The sequence below is a fragment of the Monodelphis domestica genome, chromosome 4, assembly GCF_027887165.1.
Source record: "Monodelphis domestica isolate mMonDom1 chromosome 4, mMonDom1.pri, whole genome shotgun sequence".
Lineage (NCBI taxonomy): Eukaryota > Metazoa > Chordata > Mammalia > Didelphimorphia > Didelphidae > Monodelphis > Monodelphis domestica.
Window position 1 is genome coordinate 209,196,472 of NC_077230.1, and position 18,922 is coordinate 209,215,393.

General features: G+C 38.6%; 1 protein-coding gene across 6 annotated transcripts in view; it reads left to right on the forward strand.

The window, feature by feature from the left end:
• The window catches only part of MYO1B (myosin IB), a 216,202-nt gene that overhangs the window by 34,287 nt on the left and 162,993 nt on the right, over positions 1 to 18,922 (forward strand). For 5 of the 6 annotated variants that reach the window (XM_001369531.4, XM_056794136.1, XM_001369564.4 and 2 more), the window contains exon 2: positions 14,397 to 14,540. In XM_001369531.4, coding sequence (XP_001369568.1) covers positions 14,406 to 14,540 — 135 coding nt within the window. In that variant the 5' untranslated portion in view covers positions 14,397 to 14,405. Of the gene's footprint in view, positions 1 to 3,274; positions 3,433 to 14,396; positions 14,541 to 18,922 lie in introns of those variants that run through there. The other variant, XM_056794135.1, reaches the window with a different exon arrangement.

Here is an 18,922-nt window from a genome sequence, read left to right on the forward strand (position 1 = left end):
GGAAATCCTCGTTCATTCTTGATTTTGTGAGGATCCCAGTGGAGCAAGAGAACTGTCCATTGGTTATAATCTGCTCTTTGCATGTCCTTGTATGTGGCAATCCATGCAATGTATTGAAACCAGCTATATTTTGTGAACATAAGTGACTGACACCAGCGGTGTCAAACTCAAGTAGAACGGATCCCTGCTGGTGCATATTAACTTAGAAGACCACAAATTAATATATCCATGTTTTATTGTATTTTTATTTATTTAAACTTCCCAGTTAAATTTTAATTTTGTTCCCTTACACTGGGAAGTTTTGTGTCTGGAATTATACCAAAAAATAGATGTTCAAGGAACTGGCTTTTCCATGTTGTTAATATTTAGTCATCATTTTGAGACTATAACAAGGAAAGATTCTTGTTCTTTATTTGAAGTTACTAAGGTGGCATCATGCAAACTTAGTCATCTTTTTGATTTGTCTAAATGGTGTGCCAACACACTTTGGTTTGTAATAAAGACTTCTTAGTATCTTCTGTTGTATTTTCCTGCTCTTCTCTGTCAGTTTTTGAACAGGTACAGAAATGATGGTAACTGTAGTGGTGGGGAGGTGGGGAATGACTCATGGCATGCTTTCTCTCCTATATATCTTTCTATGTGCATATATACTTATATACTATATAACTTAAATACTATGTATTAATATACTATATGTACTTATGTGCTATATATACTATACTATGTGCATATATAAGAGTTATTATCATCATTATTTCACTGTTGTGAGTCCTGCCCTCATTTTTTTGTAGATTGAATGTCCTGCCCTCTAGGTCTTCAGTAGGCAGTCTTTGTAAGTTGAGTGACCAAAACTATTCATCCCTCTGTGGCACACCCAGTGACAAGCCTCTCTAAACTAGGGAAGTTGGTCTTCCAGTGAGACCTAACAGCGTAACTGCAGGCCTGTATTTTGAAGGTCTTTCCAATGTGGTCGCCCTGGCCAGAGATTGTACTCCACTGGCTTTGCATAGGAGCATTCTACCACCGTGGTTTACTATCTGTATAATCTTGGGGCAAAGAAAGGAAGAAAACAAGCATTTGTTAAATGTGTACTAGGTATTATGCTAAGCCCCTGGGATATAAACACAAGCCCCTAGGAAGGTCACTTAAATTCTCTAGCCCTTTTTCAACTTTTTTCCCCCCTCACAAAATGAGGAGATTAGATCAGCTGGCTTCTGAAATTTCTTTCATCACTCGGGTTATAATATTATGGAGGGCTTCTTCTACACCAACATGAAACATGAGAGCAAGATTTTAGTAAAGGGAATATGTATGTGTAACTACTTAATGTAATGTGACTAGAAAAGGGCAGGCCAAGATAGATAGATAAATAAGACAGGTAGATGTCTGAGTCCTCTTAGTAGTAGACTTTTGCATGTATAGCCTTGAAAAAAATGAATAGGAATGTCACAGAATGATCTTGAAATAAAACTGAATTTAATTTGTTTCTAAGTGATGAAAATCTTCCTTCCAGATAAAGATCTATAAAAATCCTATATGCCATTGTAGAAATATAAACTCATTAATTAAACATGTATTAAGTTGCTTTAATAAGTCAGTACAGGTATTTTGACATTCTTGCTAAAAATAAAATGAGAATAAAGGAAGTGGCAGCTAAAAGAGAGGTGGTTCACAGGTACTCTCCTTGGAACTGCAAAGAAAGGAGTTAGTGGAGTGAGTTTTAATGTTGTACAAAAACTATAGGAAATATTATTTCATCGGACATTTGGTCATCTCATATTACAGTAGTCAGGATAGTATTTGCAAGAAGACCACGAGGAAAATAATTGCCACTTAGATACCAATATCCATTGTTGAAGATGGATTTAAGGGGGCGAGGAAGGTGACGCAGTGGATTGAGAGCCAGGCCTAGAGATGGGAGGTTCTAGGGTCAAATCTGGCCTTACACACTTCCTAGTTGTGTGACCCTAGGCAACTCAGTTAATTCTATTGCCTGACTCTTACTTAAGTTCTTCTGCCATATAATTAATACAGCAGTATTGATTCCAAAACAGAATGTAAGTTTTTTTTTAAAAAGATGAGTTTAATTCTAAATTATTTAAATTATTTTATTGAAAATAAAAATGAGAAATAGACAACAGGAGCAACATCTACACCAATTTTAATAATTTCCTCCAGAAATTAAATTGGTGTGACTGCTACAACAATGAAACCAAAACCTGGAAAGCTCCTTAGACACTGACTTATTTGTCAAACAGAGAGAGTTGAATGTCATAGGCAGCACTCCACAACTGGGTCAGAATCGCAAATTCGCCAGTAAAATATTAAGAATGACTGATGATCATAAGCAGCATTGCCTCTATGCAAAGGGAAGTAGTAGAAGGCAAAACCAATCAAAGGAAGTTTGGCAGAACAGCTAACTGAGCAAAGCTATCCCAAGAGCATTAACAGCTGAAAATAGAAAGAGAACTTCAAAAAGAAGAAAAATGGAAAATATTTGCAAAAACTATTAACAGTTGTTTTCCTCCATCAAGAATAGTGGAACTAGTACAGAAATATACTTCATTCAGTGGGGAAATAGGAGGCAAAGGGGAATTAAAAGGAGTTTAGATTAAAGGAGGGTTTCATCCTAAGGAAAACGAACTCCAAGGACATAGTGGACAGAAATATTTGAAGTCCTTTTTAAGATGACAAAGAATAGGAAACTGAGGGGGTTTTCATGAGTTGGGGGATACTGAACAAGTGATAGGTAATAAATATAATGAAACACTATTTTGCTGTTAGATGAAAATCAATAGGATTAAATGTAAAACTCTTGCATGTACATTCAAAAAATCAGTTCTACAAATATAAAATGAGGAGGCATGAATAGATATTTCTGGAATTATCTGGAAAAGAACTGGAGGTTTCCACGGCTTATTAGGAGTCAGCAGTATGAGGTAGCAGCCAAAAATTTAACATCATTTTGGGTTGTATTAAGAGGGACATAACTTTTAGGAACAAGGAGGCGATAGTTCCGTTGTCCTCTACCCTTGTGAGACCTCATCAGGAATACTGAGTACTGAAATATAAGAAGGATATTGATCAGCTTCTTGGAGTTTTCAGAGGAAGGCAGCTAGGATGGTGAAGGGTTTTGAGCCATTAGCATATGGGTATCAGTTGAAGGAATTGAGTATGTTTATCCTAGAGACGAGAACACTGAGCTGTCTTCAGGATTGAGGGTCTGCCATGTGGAGGAGAGCCTTGATTTGCTTTGCTTATTTTTTTAGCTTAAGGAGCAATGGGCTGAAGTTGCAAAGAGAGAAATGTTGGCTTACTAGCAGGGAAAACGTCTTTACATAAGGGCTCTCCAGAAGCTTTAAAGGCTTCCTTGAGTGGTATTGAATTTCCCTTTTCTTGGAGGTCTTTGAGCAGTACCTGGACCACCATTAGGTGAGTATGTTATAGTGTTCTATGTTCTAAGTTCTACATATATTCTTTCCTTATATGGGTTGAATTCCCTGATAGTTTTTGAATTCTGTGATACTTCGAAGTTGAGAAGACAACAAAAAAGGTACATGATGGGCACAAACAGGCAGCAGCATAAATGAATGATGATCTGATATCACCAAGAAATTATAGGGCAGAAAGAGAAAATAGGAAGATCATGTCAACCTATGAATAGTCAAAAATGAAGGTTGACAGACAGACAGGCAGAATACACTCCACTGATATACTAGGAGAACATGAGAAGTCTCCAGGATGCTGGGAGGATTATTGTAGTGAATTTTAGGAAAAACAGAATTAGAAGGCATGAATGGGTTTTGATCCAAGAAAACTTTCAAATCAATGCAAAGGTTTGCACAATGAAAGAGACAAGGAAGGGTAAAAATTCCTTTCTTTTAGAGAGTCCAGTAGGAAAAAAAGAGATGCGTACAAAAATTGTAGTTATTAAAAGCAAGAAATGCCACAAAAGTATTGTAGTAGGAAATTGTTAAAAGAACCTTGGTAAGATCAAAAGATCTTGGTTGAAATCCTAGTTTCGACATATCCAGGCCGTGATCTTGGGCAAATCGCTTAATATCACTGAACTTCAGTTTCCTTATCTGTGAAATAGGATAATTTAGGAAATATGAACATGAGCCTTTGGTGTGAGCTTGGCATGGGAACAGGTGTGTTAGAGGGCACTACTGATCTGTAAATTGGATGTAGTGGGAGTAATCAGGTGGCTCAGTGGTTTGAGAGCCAGACCTAGAGACAGGAGGTCCTGGGTTCAAATATGGCCTCAGACATGTGCTAGCTGTGTGACTCTGGGCAAGTCACTTAACCCCCATTGCTTAACCCTTACACCTTGGAACCAGTATAGAATATTGATTCTAAAACAGAAGGTAAGAGTTTAAAAAAACAGACAAACCGTATGTAAGTCTTTAACTGTACTACTGTAGCTTTTTAAGCTTCCGTTTATTTCAACAGCTACCTACCTGTGTTGTGCTAGGCAGCTTAATACTAGATAATTTTCATATAATTATAATTTTTTTCTCTTTTGGACCAATACCACTTTAAGTTTAAACAATTTTGGTGACTTAATATTGGTTCCCATTGTTTGCCCAACATCAACTTTAATTGGTATAACCTTAATTCAAGTCCCAGAATAGACTGGATTCAAATTTTAAAGTAATATTTATTCTAATCTACTCTGGAAACAGATTAAATGGGAACTATCCAGATGTATTATTCCAGTACATGATGCATTCTTTTTGGTTATTATCAATTCTGAGTAGCATTGCTAGGTTTTCAATGCTACTCTGGTTTTGAATAATGGGTTGACTGTTTGTGCATTTCTCTTGGAAGTGCCTTTTGGTCTAGCAATCTCTGAATGTGTGGGTTAATGGCTTGGCAACTGATGGTCTGGAAATTCCAGAGCACTGATGACGCTAGCTTGGTAGGTGGCTTGTAATTTCAGGGTGGTAACTGAGAGATGGACAAGTTATATTTAAATGTTATATGACAGAAGACCATTTTAAGATGTTATATGATATTTGAGCTACACTTTTGGATGTTGAGATTTCTGAAATGACATTTTTTGTATTTGAAATGTTGTTCTCTAAAGACTGAACAATCTTATGGTGGGGTGAATATACATTTAAAGATCAGTAAAGATTAGATCAAGAAAATGGCAAAAAGAATAATCTGAAAAACTTTTACAAAGTTAAAGATATAAGCTTAGGAGTTATGAGTGATCCTGATGCTTTAGGAGAACCTAAATTTACTTGCTGGGAGGTTTACTATAATATTTTTAAAAAAACTTTTAGATCCAGCATGAACGGGTGGAAAGTATGTGAAATCTTTTCTTGCACTGTTAACCTACAGAATCTTACCAAAATGTTTTTAGCTCTATAAGAGACAAAGTTTCTTATTTGAATATGAAGTAAAGTGGCCCAACTTTTATCTTAGATACTATTGCATGTAGGCAGAATCAAGAAACGGAATGATGTACTGACTTGATAAAGGGGTAGGCAATACAACAAAAGTAGTTAATAAGTTTGATGTAATGCATGTAAATTAGTTTAATGCTTGAATTTGCCAAAATAAGAATCTATAGGGTACCAAGGTGAAAATACATCTTCCTTATCCTAGAAATGGGAAGAAACATGCTCTCAGAATTGGTGAATTGGCAGCCATCTTTGAAGTTTTTTTTGCATGTCAGATGCTGACATGGGGCAGCTCGGTGGCACAGTGGATGACGTTTTGGACCTGGAGTCAAGAAAACTTATCTTCTTGAGTTCAAATCTAACTTCAGATACATATGAGCTGTGGGACCGTGGGAAAATAATTTAATCCTGTTTGCCTCAGTTTCTTCATCTGTAAAATGAGCTGGAGAAGGAAACCACTCTGATATCTTGGCCAAGAAAATCCAAAATGGGGTCAGGAAGAATTGGACATGGCTGAAAATGACTGAAAAATAACAGATTGCCAGAAACCTTATCTGTCCCCTTACAGATAAAAAAGCTGAAGCCGAAGAATAAGGTGATTTTCCACGTGTCCCAACTTGGTTGGGGGCTCGAGCCAGGACTATAATCTAGTTCTTTAGATTTGTCTTCTGGTGTTTCCTACCTCACCAGGTCATGTTGGCCCATTTTGAGACTATTCCACTGGCTCAGGAAGCAGGAATGACTCCTGCTCCTAGCGGTGGCAAAGGCTGTAAACTCTCCACCTCACCATTCCCCCCTGCCCATCCCCAATATATAACCTCATAGGTTTAATTCAAGCCAACCAACTCTCTAACTTGTGGGTGTGAGAACAATTTCTGTCCTTTTCCCCTTACTTATTTTACTACTAATACCAGGATGGGGATCTGTGGTTATGCAAGAATATTGTTTCTAAGCAATAAACACTGACAGCAGTATCAGAGCAAAATTTTCCTGCTATTGCTCTGGCAAATCAGAAACACAGCCCCTTTGGGAGTAGAACCCCTGCCCCTTGATGATATCATCTATTTTAGGCCTACGATATTTAATTTAAAATAGTTCACACCTTTTTGCTAACCTTAATGGATATAGATGATTATTTCTAATAACTGGGGGGAGGGGAGAAAAGAAAATATTATACTACTTCCTCAAAATAATTCATGCAGGAGAAATTTGTATATATTTTTGGTCCATTGATAGTTTGCCTTTCATCCTCTTTCCACCTCTGAGATCAGAGGTTAGTAGATTTAAAGTGACCAGCCTGGCCAACCCCCTTCCTTTTATAGATGATGGATTGAGATCTAGATGGAAGTGACTTACCCAGTGGTCTGGCCTCTGAAATTTCTCTAATGATTTTCCTTTCTATTACTTTGACTCTGATTTCTATGGAAACATTTCTTCCTCCTCAGGAATTTTCTGTATTTTGATTTCTTTTCCTTTGGCTTCTTCTTATTCTCCCAGTTCATAAAAATGTCTCTTTTCTGCCTTCATTTGCCTTAACTGGGACCCCAAGGTTAGTCTTTGCGGTGATCCCCAGCAAATTGGTCCTGCTTGTTTTCTTTGCTTCAATGGCTCCTGAGGACTGAATACTGCTAACTGGGTCTACTAGAATTGTAGTTCCTGGGACCTACTATCTGCCTGGGTCTTCATTATTGCTGGGAATTCTTTTAATTCATCACTTGTTAATTCCTTGTCATATTCTCCAAGGCAGTTGCTGCAAATCATCCTTACTGTCTTCAAGCAATATAATTGTTTTACCATGAACTTGGGGGTTCATCAGTTCTTTGGTGGTAGATAGCTTTTTTCATTGTGGTTCCTTTGAAATTGCCTTGGATCATTGTATTGATTAGAATAGCTAAGTCTTTCACAGCTGATGCTTTGTTAAATACTGCTATTATTGCATACAGCATTGTTCTGGTTCTGCTCACTTCACTTTTCATCAGTTCATACTTTAAAAAAAGAGCCAAACTCCAAGCAAACAAAAAACCCAAAACTTCACTAGATTCTCCCACTATACCAAAACCTTCTCATTATTGTCTTGAACTACTGCTGCCTTAGCTACTGCTCTTTTTTAAATGTTAGGTTCTCCATGACTTCCCTGTTCTCTCCTTCCTTATTATCTTCATTTGATCTGGCCTCTCAGTCACCTGTAACTGCTTTCTGTAAGGTCACTAGTGACTGCCAGATCCAGTGGCTTTTTTTTCTATTCTGAAATCTTTCTTAATTTCTCTGTAGCACTGACACTTTTGACTACTGATGCCTTTTTTCAGAAGCCGACTTGCTTCCACAATATAGTACTATTTTATTTCACTGACTGTTCTTTCTCCCTTTCTTTTCTTCCTGTAGGAGCTTTTCCTCCAGGCAAATGTTGGACCTCAGTCCATTTTAACTCTCTCTCTTTCTGATTATCTTCCCTCTGGCCTTAACTATATACATAATTGAGATCTCTTGTCCAAACACTCCTTTGGTGCCAGCCCTAAATCTCTGCCTGTTTTCTAGTCATTTCCACCTTGTCTTTGTACTCTCCTTCCCCTAAATGAGTCAAAAATCCTGTCCTTTCTTTTGAAGTGTTTTTATATCCCTCCATTTCTCATCATTCTTGTTCTCTTTGTTCATTTCCTGAACCTGAAAGAGAGTGAGTCCAAACCCCTCGTTTTATAGATAACTGGCATTTACATATTTATGATATATTTATATGCAGTCACAAAAAGTGATTTACTTATTATTATTGTTCAGTCATTTTAGTCTTTTCTGACTTTTCATGACCTCACTTGGGTTTGCTTTTTTTTTTTTTTGCAAAGATACTGGAGTGGTTTGCCTTTTCTTCAGATGAGGAAACTGAGGCAAACTGGGTTAAATGACTTACTTAGGGTCAAATAGCTAAATAAGTGTCTGAGACTAGATTTAAACTCAGGAAGATGAGTCTTCTTGCCTCCAGGCTTGGCAGAACTCTCCCCACTGTGCCACTTTGCTGCCCTTTGCACACATGATTTCTTTGGGAGTCTTGTAATACCCTGTAAAATAGGCATCACAGATTTTATTATATCCCTTACCTTTCCTGATGAGAAAACTGTGGCTTGGGGAAGGTTAAGTAAATTGCTCATTGCCACCTCCTAAGGGTCTGTTATAAATATCCCCCTCTCTACTGGTGAGAAAACTGTTTGGAAAGCTAAATGAATCATCCATATTCTCATGGTGTCACAGTTGGCATTTGAACCCATGGTCTTTTTATTCCAGATTCAATCCCTGATCCACTCCAGCAAGATAGTAAAGTAATTTGCTCGGGGGCATACAACTAATTAGTAGTTGAGCCTAGACCAGTATCAGGTCTTCTGCTCTGCCTAGTCATGTCTGAATTATTGTAATAGCCTTTGAACTCGTTCTTTTACCCCTCCAGTGCCATCTCCTTTGGGAAGCTTTGGAAGATGTCTTGTCTTCTGAAGAAAAAATGAAGTCAAACAAAACAGACCAGTCTTTGTGGAATAGTTTGTTTCAGAATGCTTTCATGCGCTCCTCATGTATTATCATATGTACTGACTGTCAGAATGAGCATCCTCCCTTTACTGGACCAGAACTGAATGATAGTCCCAGAATCACAGAATCCCAAATTTGGAAGAGACTGCTGCACCTGCGTAGGAAGGCACCTCGTCTACAGTGGCTCTGACGAGGGATCATCCAGTTTAGATGTCTCACGAGGGGAAGTAGTCTGTCTTATTTTTATAGCTCTAGTTGCTGGAGGCTTTTATTTACATAGAACCTCTGTCTTCCTCTCCATAGCCTCCACTCATTTGCTCCTGGTTTTGCTCACTAGCTCCAAGAACAGCGAATTGAATTTCTCTTACTGGCTGTGTAACCCTGGGCATAATAGGGCTTAATCTATTTGCCTCGGGTTTCCTCAAGTGAAAAATAAGGATAATAAGAGTAGCCATTTACCAGTGCGGAACAGCTGGGTGGCACAGTGGATAGAGCACTGGGCCTGGAGTTAGGAAGATCCAATTTCAAATTTGGCGTCAGATACTTACTAGCTGTGTGACTCAAGACAAGTCACTTAACTCTGTTTGCCTCAGTTTCCTCATTTGTGAAATGAGCCAGGGAACGAATGGCAAGACCACTCCAGTATCTTTGCCAAGAAAACCTCAAGTGGGGTCATGAAGAGTCAGATAAGACTAAATAAAAATGACTCCTCAGTCAGATATTATTTGTAAGAGTTTGTATAATTTGTAAAAGTTTGTAAAAAACAATAACATAACAAAGCACATTGAGTGCTATATGAATGTTAGCTATTATTAATATTTATTGATAGTACTTAGCATGGTGCCTGGCACGTGGTAGGCTCTTTATAAGTCTTTTGTCCTTCCCTTCCCTTCCCTATCCCCTTCCACATGACAACTCACCAAAACTATTGCATTCTCCCCGAGTCTTCTGTCTAGATTAAATCTTCCCAGACCCTTTAACAAATACTTGTATAGCTTGATCTTATCGTTCTAATTCATGCTGTTTCTTGTCTTCCTTTGAATACCCTTCAGCTTGTCAGAAGCCTTTAAAAATATTCTTTACTCAGATCTGGGTTCTTTACTCTATTTTAAGGATCCTTTACTCTGTGTGTGTGCGTGCGTGCGTGCGTGCATGTCATGTGCATGTGTGTGTATGAGATGAGCCCTTTTGGCAGACTACTGGTGGAATCTATGGACTTTTCTGGAAAATGTATTGAAATGCATAAAATAAAATACATGATTACAAAAGAAAGAAAATATATCAAATTGAAGTTATTATTAAAATATGAAAAGAGACCACAAGCTCATTGATCTCAGGTTAAGAAGCCCTGTTCTCATTATGGAAAGGCCATAGCCAAGTCTTTGTTATTGGGCAGTCATGGCCAACTCTTCATGACCTTTCAGGGCTTTTCTTGGCAAAGATACTGGAGTGATTTGCCATTTCTTCCTCCAGTGAATGAAGGCAACTAGAGGTTAAGTGATCTTCCCAGAGTCCTACAGCTAATAAATATGTGGGGCTGGATTTGAATTTAGATCTTCCTCTGAACCACCTAGCTGCTTCCTGTGGCAAAGCACAATGAAGTAATTCTAGATGTCACGCTTGCCTTACTTAAAGCAACATCTAGCTTAGTTTTATACAGAGTACGTGCTTCAGTATTTGCTAAATTGAATCACATGTAAACTAAGCTGACCTTAGCTTTTGGGGGGCTCAAATGCTACACTTGTGACTTCGTGATCCTGATAGGACTCTCAGTCTTCTTTTTGTGAGGTTGAAATTTCACACCTTTCTGTAAAATGAGTGACTTAGACTAGATGAGCTCTCAGAGGTCTTTCTAAAACCCATGATTGATTCCCTGTTGGATCAGGTGCCTCTTAGTATTTTTTCAGCCATCCTTCTTGCTTTATGGCTGGGCCTCATACTTTCAGAGATGACCAAATTTCAGGACCTACTTTGGACCCAGAAGTTATTGTGCTCCAAGGCTTTTCTTTTCCTTAGACTTATCATAAAATCACATGAGAGTATTGTGAACATTAGAACCCTTGGGTATGTAAACTTTTTCGACGTGGAGATGGAAAGAGATAGTGATAGGAAAGCTTTCCACAGTGGGACTGTTTGGTTTGGGTTACCCGAAGGGAATAAAAACCCTCAGTTTGACACTTCCCCAGCTGTGTTTGTAAAAAAGGACTGATACAGAAAACTGCCAAGGAGCCAAAAAATCAGAGTTCCCATTCCAATTCACTTTCTCTTGTTTTAGATGTGAATGACATGTTAAGATATTTTAAATACTGTGACAAGGAAATCGCTTTAAAAGACTGATATATATTAATTTAAAGTCGCCAAGGAATTCAGCTATGTAATTCCTAAATGAAAACTCAAGTCAGCCGTCAACTTTTTATGGAGTTTAATTACAACAGGAGGAAGAAAGGAATTAGAGATAGCGAGAGAGAAAAGGGAGAGAAGGGAATAGGGCTTAAATATCCCTTCTGTTTAGGCTGGGCCAAAAGGCCCAAGCCCTTAGATAGCTGGGGCAAAGAAAAGAGATCAGTCCCTATTACTCATGTGACCAAAATGGAGAAACAGTCTCAGAGGCCCCCACCTTCAGCTTCCTTCAGAGCAAGCTTCTCAGAGCACACTCCAACCACTCAGGCAAACTCCTCAACTACCACCCTGAGTCTTCAGACCCCTCTCTCTTTAAGGAAACCATCCAAGTTCCCTCCCCTCAGTTCTCACATCTACCAATCACTGTCCATCAATTTCCCTGTGCCAATGGAGGCTCTAGCTTAACCCAGGACCGCCCAGAGGTCTCTGGCTTTGCACATGTCTGTTGAAGGTCATATTTTCAAATAATTAAACCTTTGATCCTTTGCTACAGCCCTTCCTAAATCCTGTTAACCTGAGTAGGGTAGAGATTGGAATAATTAAATTTTGATCTAGGCTGCAGCCCTTCCTCAATCCTGTTAGGACTGAGTAGGGTGGAGATTGATTCCAAGTATCTCCATTGTATCAATTCTAAAATCAATCATGACTCAAAGAAATTCCTGTTCTATGCTTAAGCATAGGTCAAAGCCCTTTCCATTGTTCAGCAAAAGGTTTCTGTCCTAAAGTAATCTTAAGAAGGGAGGAGAAGGAACCTCCCATGCCAATGGGGTTCACATTCCAATACACTATCAGTAAGAAATTTTCCAAGTATGAAATTTCCCAATGGTGAAATTTCCAACATTTATAAGTCTAAGAAATTTTGAGGTTTACAATACTCTTCTCAGATTTACTTCTCCTCTTCTCCTGTTTTGTACTCCCTTTTAGTGCCCCCTCCCAATCCCTAATCCCAGTATCTATCCCTTTTCATACCTGTCTTTCTCGAAATAGCCCATTCCAAAGCTGAATTTTGTGTTTGTGCTATGAGCTTTTTGAGTGCCTGAAAATTTGATTTGTTTTTATTTAGAGCACTTAAAGTTAGTATTTTTTCTTATTTTAGTTAAGCCCTAGAGCAATGCCATCTAGCTACAAGTTCAAAGATGCTCCTGATCCTTCCTGTAGTGTTGGGAGTGATTGTTTCCTTCCTCTCCATCATCATCTGTTCAGAATCACAGAGTCTCTTTCATTTGAATAGGCTCTAGACTCCTCCCTGCGCCGTTATTGTTCAACTGTAGTGTCAGTGGATTATAGCTTTATAGAGTGGTTGGCACAAAATCTATAAAATGTCAACAATTTTACAAAAGCATCTCTATTATCTTTTAACTGCTAAGCTCTTCCCTATTTGTCTTCCTCTCCTCTCCCCCACCTAGGAGGATGAATGCCTCTGCCTAATCTACGTTTTATTTCTTTAGTTGCTTGAGAGAGGAAATCAGAGTGCTGTTTATTCTCATAGCAACAGAAATGGTATTTGTTAGCCTTGGTGATAGTTCCAGTTAATTACCAGAAGTAGTAAACGATCCTTGGCTTCTTTGACGGTAGTACCGATTTAATGAAGTTTGACTGCCTTTATGAGACTTAGGCTGTAGTTTATGAAAGGCAGTAGTAATCCAGAGGGTATTTTTTTTTTACATTAAAACTCAGAGCAACCAAGCTATCATGTGTAAGGCAGAATAAGTTTCAGAAAGTTGCTCTTTAATGGAAAGAACCCAAAGGTCATTTTCTCCTTGTATTATGCACTAAGGGCACAATAGCAGTTCAGAGCCATATTGCTTCCGATTTAAGGAGCTCGAGGGCCCAACTTAGTGTGGTTCTAGAACTTTATTCCATTAAAAAAAATAATTGTGTGCCTATGATTAAGAGAAAATGTTGTACCCTCGAGAAAACATTCATATTTACAGCCTCAGGGGCAGTGCATTTCATAGATGGGTAGCCTAGCTTCTCTAGACACTGGCAGTGGTAGGAATGGTGATGGAGAATTCTTCTTTAGTAGACCTCTTTTCTGTAGCTTTGAAAGAAAAAGTTAAGTGCTTTTGGTGTCATGCAAATACTAAAATTGAACATAATAACATTGTGTAGCATTAAAATTTTACTATTACCAAAAAGCACATGGTTATGTGAATGAAATTTGATGCCACTGAGGTCACTATTGGCTCGGTCTATAATCCTTGTGAAATGGAGGGCCCCCAACTCTTGGCTCCAAAAGTTGGGTTTATAAGTTAATTGTTTGTAGCTCGGTATGCATTTCCCTAAGAAACAATGAAATAAGTAGTGATTTGTTTACCCAGGCTAGCCCACAAAAATCTATTACATTTGTAATACATCTGGACTGTAGAACCAAACACTTTTTATCCCGTTTCTGGGGAGAAAGTACGTTGTTTTCACTTGGGACGCTAAGAACACATTTGGGGGTAGGGATGGAGGCTTCTTTTGTGATACTTGCAGTGGGTGAAGGATTCCTTCTTATAGGAGAGAGAAAGTAGGGCCAGAAGCGAGCCAAGGGCAGGAGGGTCAGCTCCGCCGGAGTTGGGAACTGTTCTGGGAATGGGGGAATTGGCAGCTATGTGGCAGGGTCTGGAGTCAGGGAGACTCACCTTCTTACTCGCTATGTAATCCTGGGCAAGGCACTTCCCTCTGTTTGCTGCAGTTTCCTCATCTGTAAAATGAGCTGGAAATGCCACTGCATTATCTTTACTAAGAGAACCCTAAATGGGGCAGGGGGTTCAATTCTTGAAGAATTGGACACGATCTGATACAATAAAAGAAATCTAGTGGCAGCTTTTAGGTGTGAGGTTTTTCATCCATTATTTGCAAGTTGGGTTTTGGAGTTAGAAGACCTGTATTTAGAGCCTGCCTGGGCCCAAATTTTTGACTCTGTCAAATGATGAGGCTGGATTAGATAACCTTTAAGGAAGCTTTTGGTTCTAAATCTATGATTCAGTGGATGTTTCTAATTTAGACATTGCATTACTGTGTTTCTGGGAGGCATGGAAGTGATTTTGTCCAGTTTACTTAACTTTTTATTTTTTATCTTGATTCTAGGGGAGAGCGATGGCCAAAATGGAGGTGAAGACATCCCTTCTGGACAATATGATCGGAGTGGGAGATATGGTCCTTTTGGAGCCTCTCAACGAGGAGTCATTCATTGATAACCTCAAGAAGCGGTTTGACCACAATGAAATATATGTACGTGTTCAATTCAAAGACCTCTGTGTAGAGGGAGTGGTGTGGGTGCTGTGGGAAGTTTAGAGGGTCCTTACCAAGGGACAGCTAGGTGGCACAATGAATGGAGCACCAGGCTTGGAATTGTGAATTCAAATCTGTCCTCAGACAGTGACTCTCAGCAGGTTACTTAACTGTTTGCCTCAGTTTCCTCATTTGTAAAATGAACTGGAGAAGAAAATGGCAGAACACTCCAATATCTTTGCTAAGAAAACCTCAAATGGAGTGAGAGAATTGGACATGACTGAAAATGACTAAACAACAACAAAAACATGACACTATTTACAGTTAGAAGAAAATAGATGAATAAATCTGAAATCTCTGGAGACTGCCTTTCAGAGGTGCCTCTTTTGGGGATGTAGGATCTAATAAACTGAGCCACTAATAAAATGTAAACTGCTGACTTCTTTTTATAAGTACGTTGACTTAGTTGGGTTTTTTTCTTTTTTAGATTCTGGGAACATTAAGTAGGCATATGTGTTTGGTGCCTGGAAATTTTGGGAAATATAGTCATACCCTATTTTAAGAAAATCTGATATGATAAACAATTCAAATACAGAGGACTAGATTAGAAGATTGGAAGAGGGGAATTTTTTTGTCTTAAAAAAGGATTCCTTATTTTATGAAAGTATTTGCCACAGTGTTAATACTTAAGAATTGTTTGTACTTTTTAAATAGATTTAAAAATATTGAGATTAAAAGTACATGTAGCTTTTCAGGAACACATTGAATTTATAAGTTCTGTTGGCCTCCTGAAATATATAGAGTCAAAGAAAGTCAGGGCTGAAAGACTTTAGAGGTCTTCGGTTATAGACCCATAATTTTATGAATAAAATACATTTGCCCAAAGTCACATAGACAGTAAAGAGTAGAGCTAGGATTCAAATGTGTACTTAGATTATAAATTTAGCTGTGAAAATAGGCTCTGGAACCTGTGCCCCAGAGTTGAGAGATGTGAAAGAGGGCCAAAACAAAGCTTATAAAATACTTTGTTCTTTGGTTTTTATGGATATTTGTGTTTTGAAGATAAAGTTGGGTATATTTGCTACACATCTTTTTGGTTTCCTATTTGTCTACAGGGGGATTAGGAGAAGAAAATATTGAAATAAATAGAGGGAGATTATGGACATTATTATTTTGTCTGGAAAGTTAAGTGTAAAGATTCTGTTATATCTGCCTTTTTCCTTCCAAACTGATATTCATGGCTTTGAGGTTAATGCTCAGTGTGACCTTGGGGTTCTAGATTGTTTCTTTATGAAATAATTGTGTAATCTAACAATTAACCATCTGATATATATTTTTTCCCTGAGACCCTGACGGTTAATATAGAATTGCTGAGATTTTGACAACTAGTTCCAACACAAAGCCATATTTGTTACATGTAAGAGATGGAGCTCTTCAAAGTCCTTATTTTATTGGGGTAGCTAGAAAGTGCCTTTGCAGAGCAATTAGCTTCATTGTTTGGGTTGGCAGTGACATGTGGTGTCACTTTCCCTCAAAGTTATAGAAAGCATTTAGCCTTCCAGGTGGGAAAACCCGGCAGTTACACAGCTTTGGTTGTAATGTCTGGTCCAATGCCAAATAAAAGACCTTCAAACAGAGATAGACTTTTAACAGTCTTTGTCACCGGGGTAGAAGGAATAAATTATATCTCAACCAACTTTACTGATCACTTTTCTTTTTGGCCTCAAAAAAAGTACAATTCACCATTACGTGAATTGAAAATGAGCCTGAGGGTTATGAGTGGAACATTGAGTTCATTCAAATATCTGATCCATTGTGGCCAGTAAAAACAACTGCCTTTTTAGCCAAGTGCCAAGCCGTAGATTTGTGGGTCTTCCGCAGACGGGAAGTCTGGGTTCCACGGCTTCCTAATTTCATTTTTTAAGCCATCCGTGGAATGTCTTTTCTACTGTGAAGCCATTGTGCTGGCTGTGTTTTGAGGTAGCTTTGTTCACTCGGTGTACCTGAGAGAGTTCTTTTAGACATCATGGCAAAACCATTTCCATATCCTCAATATAGACCAAGTACCAACCACGTCCAATCATTTTATTTGAATGTAGTGGGGTCAGCTCTCTTTTGTTAGGTAGGATTTTTGTTTGGGTCATCATCAGTTTGGCCTTTGTGAAGACAGTGAGGTGGTGTATTGGATACAAGTATTGGACTTTGGAGTCAGGAGTCAGAGCTGTATGGTCATCTGTAAAATTCAAATAATAAGAACATCTACCTCCAAGGGTCATCATGAGGGTAAAATGAGGTAGTATATATAAAGTGCTTTTGCAGTCTTCAAAGTGCCTTATACATGCTAGCTGTTCTTTAAAAAAAATTGGGGGGGGGGCAGTTGGGTAGCTCAGTGAATTGAGAGCCAGGCCTAGAGATGGGAGGTCCTAGGTTCAAATCTGGCCTCAGACACTTCCCAGCTGTGTGACCCTGGGCAAGTCACTTGACCTCCATTGCCCAGCCCTTACCACTCTTCTGCCTTGGAACTAATACACAGTATGGATTCCAAGATGAAAGGTAAGGGTTTACAAATTTTTTTTATACCACTTACATGTAATAAATTTCTACATAAATTTTCCAAAGTTATATGATCCAAATTATTTCCTTTTCTCCTGCATCATGGAGCTGCCAAGTAATTTGATCTGGGTTATACATGCATTATCATGCAAAACATTTTCATATTGTTCATTTTTGTAAATGAATAATCATATAAAACCAAAACCCCAAATAAACAAGTGAAAAATCTTATGCTTTCATCTGCATTCCAACTCCAACAGTTCTCTCTCTGGAGATAGATAGCATTTTTCATCATAAATCCCTCTGAATTGACCTGGATCATTGTATTGCTGAGCAGCTAAGTATCACATTTGATCTTTTCATAATATTGCTTTTAATGTGTATAATATTCTCATGGTTCAGCTTATTTCACTCTGCATCAGTTTATGAAGGCCTTTTTAGCTCCTGAAATCCTCTAGTTCATCATTCCTTATAGCACAATAGTATTCCACCACCATCATATGCCACTGTTTGTTCAGCCATTTCCCAGCTGATAGACATCCCTTCAATTTTCAGTTCTTTGCCACCACAAAAAGAGTAGCTATAAATATTTTTGTACAAGTAGGTTTCCCCCCCTTAATGCTAGCTATTATGAGTAGTACTTTCAAGGTCCTAGAACATCTTCCTTCTGTACTGAGACACTCTAGAAGTTGTGAAATTCAATAATACTTTAGCTATTTAGCACCAGCCTTCTGGAACTCCCAGGTTTCTAAAATGGTGGATTCAGATTCAGAATAATTTAGAAAATATGACAGAGCTCTTTGGTTACAAAGATTAACCTTCATAAGCAAATAAATGCTTTAGGAATAGCCAGAAAGCCTTAAGATTACACCATATTGGGAGCAGCTAGATGGCTCAGGGGATAGAGTCAGGCCTAAAGACTGTAGTCCTGGGATCAAATGTGACCTTAGACACTTTCCAGCTGTGTGACCCTGAGCAAGTCACTTAACCCCCATTTCCTAGCCCTTAGCACTCTTCTGCCTTAATAAGTACATAGTAAGGGTTTAAAAAATTTACACCAAATTCTCTGGTATTCTGTCCATTTGACTTGCAGAACAAAAGAAGTTCTCTGGTTATCTCATGAAGTCTATAAGAAGCTGATGTTTCTGAATAAAATCTGGGAAGAGGAGCTGGAGGCTTGAAAGCAGAAGAGAAATAAAATAAAAGATAATAGTCTGGGGAGCACTGAGGTCAGGGCTATAGCAGTGCTGATAGAGATTAGAGGCAGACACTGATGGAGAGAAGGAGCTGGCAGCAAAGATCCAGAGGATAATGTTCTAACGTGTGTTTTGGGGTGGAGGTGGAGAAAATGGCCACCCACATGCTCAAGTGGCCTTGAAGTCACATTGCATCTCTATTGTGTGTGCAATGCCTCAGCACAGGGCTTTGGGAAGCTTTTGTGTCTGATGTGAGGTTCTGCTGTCCAGTACAAGCTAGGCCTCTGGGAAGGCTTGCAGTAGTGTACTAGAGTCCACAGTATGTATGCACGTGCTGCACAAGAGGCAGCTGTATTGTAGAAACCAGCCCATGGCAGCTCTTAATTGTCTTTAATTGTGAATGGTAAATGGCAGAGTGATGTGAAAGTCACAGTATCCTTAAGAAAGAGAAAAGACATCTGCCCATTGCTTGAAAAGGGCAAGCATGAGAAAGTGCTGATGAATCAGTCCAATGCTAGATTTTTGGGGCATCTGTTGGTTCTTTAAATTATTTTGAATCATCATATGCTGTGAAATAGTTCTAAGAGATATGCTTGGCTCCTGTTGAGCACTTGGAATATGCAAATGGATTTT